This window comes from Palaemon carinicauda, chromosome 26 (assembly GCF_036898095.1).
Source record: "Palaemon carinicauda isolate YSFRI2023 chromosome 26, ASM3689809v2, whole genome shotgun sequence".
Lineage (NCBI taxonomy): Eukaryota > Metazoa > Arthropoda > Malacostraca > Decapoda > Palaemonidae > Palaemon > Palaemon carinicauda.
This window is the reverse complement of record NC_090750.1, coordinates 35,999,705-36,004,704: the sequence shown is the minus strand read 5'-3', so window position 1 is coordinate 36,004,704 and position 5,000 is coordinate 35,999,705. Positions and strand designations below refer to the sequence as shown.

Genomic DNA, 5,000 nt, shown 5'->3' with positions numbered 1-5,000 from the left:
TCACGATTTGCAGATGACCTAGTTGTGTTTAGTGAATCATGTGAGAAGTGGTAAAAGATGATAAAAGATTTGAACAGAAAAAGCAAAAATGTAGGATTTGAAATTAATATTAGTAAATCTAAGATAATGCTCATTGAAAATGCAGAGATATTAAATGAGTTATGGATAAACCTCTGAAGAATATTAGTGAATATACGTACTTAGGACAGACAGTAAGTGTTTCCCCAGGACACGGGACCGAAGTTGAAAGAAGAATAAGCATGGGATGGAGAGTATTGGTAAACAAAATGAGATTATGAAAAATAAAATGCCACTTCATCTAGAAAGAAAAGTATTTAATTAGACTGCCCTATCAGTATCAATTAAGCATAAAAAATCTTAGAGCCTTGCTAAATTCTTAGAACATAAACTAGTTACGACTCAAAGTGTTATGGAAAGAACCATGATGGAAATAACACTAAGAGGCATAAAAAGAGCAACATGGATAAAAGATGAAACTAAAATACAGGATATTCTGAGGCCTATGTTCTGTATTGGACTACTAATGGCTGATGATATATATATATATATATATATATATATATATATATATATATATATATATATATATATATATATATACATACATATATATATATATATATATATATGTGTGTATATATATATATATATATATATATATATATATATATATATATATATATATATATATATATATATATATATATATATATATATATTGATGTGTATCTTTGTACAAAATACTGCAGTTATGATAAAACAGCTATTGTCGAAGGAATTCGGACTTCCTTTCAAGGGCTTCCAGAGCTATATTCATAATGATTTCCAATAGGGTGAAGTCCCACGCACACCTTGGTGTTGATGATATTTGCTAGTAGGAAGTAGATGCCTGTTATATAAATAAATCAATCCTCAATGGTGATTCTGAACTTTCAAATGCGTATTTTCTCTTCAATATGGATTCCAGAAAAAGGTTTTCAAAATTGGAATTGATCTTTGCTTTGTTTCAAGGGAGTAACTTATACTAGATTCTAGCTCTTGGTGGAATTTTGTTCACTCAATACTGGTTGTTTTGAAATGCTAGCAATATTCGATTGATAATCCCTCTTTTTTTATTTTTTACCTGTACCTTTGGGTGACATACAGTTGTAATCTATATTGTACAGATTCAGCCATTATTCCTTACATGACTCATAAACATATTTACCTGGTATTTATAGTACTGATTACAGACTGCTCGAACCATTCTTTGAGAACATCGATTCCTATTGTTTCCTAAGACATTTATTTCTGCAGAGAGGGATTCATGAGTCATTTAGGTTGGTTCTTCGCGGTGAAATTAACTCAAACATAATTCAAGATAATTTAGAAATGGTGCAAATTACAAAACAAGGATCGATCTGTTTGACTTTTCCTATATGCCACTCAATTTTAGTATAGAAAATTCCCTAACCTTCGTGTATTTTCTGACTCGTATAATCTGGATTCTAAGAGACAATCTTAGTGAGCCTTTCTTGTTGAATTGAGAATACTGGCACTCCATTCTAGCTTTGACCAATTACATTTGACTAACTACCTGGTATTTCATTCACTGCTTCAATCAACAGAGGGACATTAAGATTTGCCAGCATGATCATAAAGAATACCGGGGTCATTTGGAATTGTATAGCAGGACTTCTAGCTATTGAGGCACACTGCTATACATACAGAAATATTACTTTGACACTTACCTCCTGTGTCTCTTTATGCGAACACGTGGGTGGGTTCTGGGTGTGTGTGAAGGTGTAACATTAGGGGTCGTGGCTTCCGAAGAAGAGTAGCTGCAAGAGGCGTTAACGGGATTGTCCAGTAAGTAAGTTCCTTCAGCTTCGCACCAAACCATTCCATATTCTCCCAGGAAACGCTGTGTGAAAAGAGTAAACCCTTCAGCTGGAAAATCAATTATAAATACAAGTGAAGATGTACATACAGACTTATTAACAGAAACTCATCTCAAAAAGCTTCCTTTACACTTTAGGTCTTCATTCAGCAAAACTTACTTCTCTCTCTCAAGGAAATGTTTTGTTGTAAACGCACGTGCTTGGCTTTAATTATGCAAATCAGGTCACCTGTTTCAGGATGGTGTTTGTTTTCATACATACACACATACACACACACATATATATACATATATATATATATATATATATATATATATATATATATATATATATTTATATATGTGTATATATATATATACATATATATATATATATTTATATTTATGTGTCTAAATTTATATATATATATATATATATATATATATATATATATATATTTATATATATATATATATATATATATATATATATATATATATATATATACATATATACATATATATATACATATATACATATATACATACATATATATATATATATATATATATATATATATATATATATATATATATATCATTGTGAGTATATGGGTTTTGTGTACATGCTTGTGCTTACCTCCATTTCCATTACTTGACGTTCAAGCTTGAGGCACTTATCTTCGAGTGAAGTCATCCTGTTGTCCTTGAGTGTGTCTAGGAAACCCACCTTACTGGTCATTGCATCCTCCTCTGCCCTCATGTACAACCTGGAAGTTAGTAATAAGGAATATTAAGTTTCTCTCCTGAATATTAGCGGCATGAAATAGGAAATTCAATATAGATCATATGTAAGAAGGAATTAGGAATCTTAATTATAAACGGCGGTAACAAAGACTGTGGAAAAAAGAAAGAAAAAAAAAACTTGAGTAACAAATAATAAGGAATAGAATTTTTGAATTTCAATTTCTGAACAGCAGAAACCAAGAACAAGGAACTGAATTTCTGAATATGATTAGTTGAATTAAAAAATAATACCCGAGACACCACAACTTTCCTTCATTTCTCTTGCAAATTGCAGCGAGTTGCAGCAATGATTTGAATAGATTCTATATTTCAAATTCATTTACTTTGAAATTAGTTTATTACAAAGACAAAAAATCTTTTTTTTCAGTATGGCATACTGAGTTATAAATTTAAGTGTTAAATATGTTTCCATTTTAACCGAACTCTAAACACGAGTAAATAATCATTTATGTTACTTCCAATAACGATATCAGAATTATTAAAGCAAAAATTATGTGGAAACAGTAAAATTATGATAAGATGAAACTGCTACTGTTTTCAAATATTCTTAATAATAGTCAAAAGTTAAGCACATAAATGACAATAGATTTTTGCAACATGTATTCAATTCTTTTAAATAAATAACCACTTAAAATCTATATTTCTAAAAGCCCTCATATCAGCATCAATTATTTCTCCGTAAGAATTAAAAGAAATTCCATGATAGCCATTTCAATAGACGTTCGGGAGACTGGAATTTGTCCTCGAATCGTCGATTGGCTGACTTTATCAAGGCAACGGGAATTCTAAGTGGAAGGTCAATGTGGAATCAATATTGCAGAGTTTCTCGAAGAAACACAGAAACTCAAAGTATTTGAAAAGCTACGAAGGAATTTAAGCAAACAAAAACTTTGCGCGAAATTTCCTGGATCTTAGAACTATAACGCCAAACTACCTTTGTTATATTAGCATCTAGCACGATCTAGAAACTTGAAAATACATGCAATGCAGAGTATGACTGTTCCTATAATTATCACCTATAGGAGACAGTTACCGCAGAATTGAGTACCAGTAAAACAAAAGGGAACGATGTCCATCATGCGTCTCTTGTATAAGTAGGGGTAATTCAGTTTTCACAGGTTTACAGCTGATTCTTTCTGTATTCTTATAGATTGATGTAGATGTTTACATTTAAAATTCTTTTCCCTTTGCTTTGGTTTCCTCAAGTTCAGCAAATAAACATTTCATATGTTAGAATCTTGTTTTATATACGAAGGATTAATGGTTTTCTTTGTAGATTTTTCTACAATCTGACTAATGAAAATACCGGTGATAATTGGTACAATATATTCATTGAACCACCAGTATTACAAACTACTAAAATTATGTCATGAATTAAAGAATTGAATAACGGTCACAATTTCTCTATTCCACGTGTTTCTTGTGCCATGACTATGATATATATATATATATATATATATATATATATATATATATATATATATATATATATGTGTGTGTGTGTGTGTGTGTATGTATGTATGTATGTATGTATGAATGTATGTATGTATGTATATACATACACACACACACACACACACATATATATATATATATATATATATATATATATATATATTTATATATACACACACACACACACACACACACATATATATATATATATATATATATATATATATATATATATATATATATATATATATGAATGTATGTATATGCGTGTGTGTGTTCTGTATGTATAAAGTGTTTACTTTTCAGAAACAAACAATTAACATTATTTTCTTCTGACGTTCATGTTTCGTAACGAAAAAAAAAAACTAGGTATGTTACAAATAACAGCATAGAATTGAAAATGCCCGGAAGCGGTAATCCCCTAAGATATTTACAAAGATTTTCGCAACGTGAATGGATAATAACCATCTCTTCTTATTTCTACCTAATCATAATGAAAGCTAAAAAAAATGTACGCAGAATTCTGTCCCTTTATGTCTTTCTCTCTTCGCTAATTTAGTGAGTTAATGGTACAAATCACTCTATCTCTCTCTTTACACTAGGAATTGCGTGACCTTGAAGATGCGATAATATTTGAGTAATACATTTAAAAAATTTTCCATAAAGAGATCATACATTAAATGTTTACTCCTCGTTCACTAAGATTATTTTTTCGAGAAACTCACATAAAAAAATACATGATAACAAACAAGAAAATTTAATTTTGGTTACATACTAAAAGATTATTGATTGTGCAATATTCTATTACCACAACTTGAACAAATAAAAGCCATTCCTTGAGACTACTAAATACCTTCAG

At 29.7% G+C, this 5,000-nt stretch overlaps 1 protein-coding gene across 1 annotated transcript in view; it reads right to left on the bottom strand.

Annotated features, from left to right (window-relative positions):
• The window catches only part of LOC137619882 (uncharacterized), a 109,991-nt gene that overhangs the window by 29,832 nt on the left and 75,159 nt on the right, over positions 1–5,000 (bottom strand). Inside the window, 2 exon segments of the mRNA XM_068350172.1 lie at positions 1,752–1,924; positions 2,520–2,649. Coding sequence (XP_068206273.1) covers positions 1,752–1,924; positions 2,520–2,649 — 303 coding nt within the window.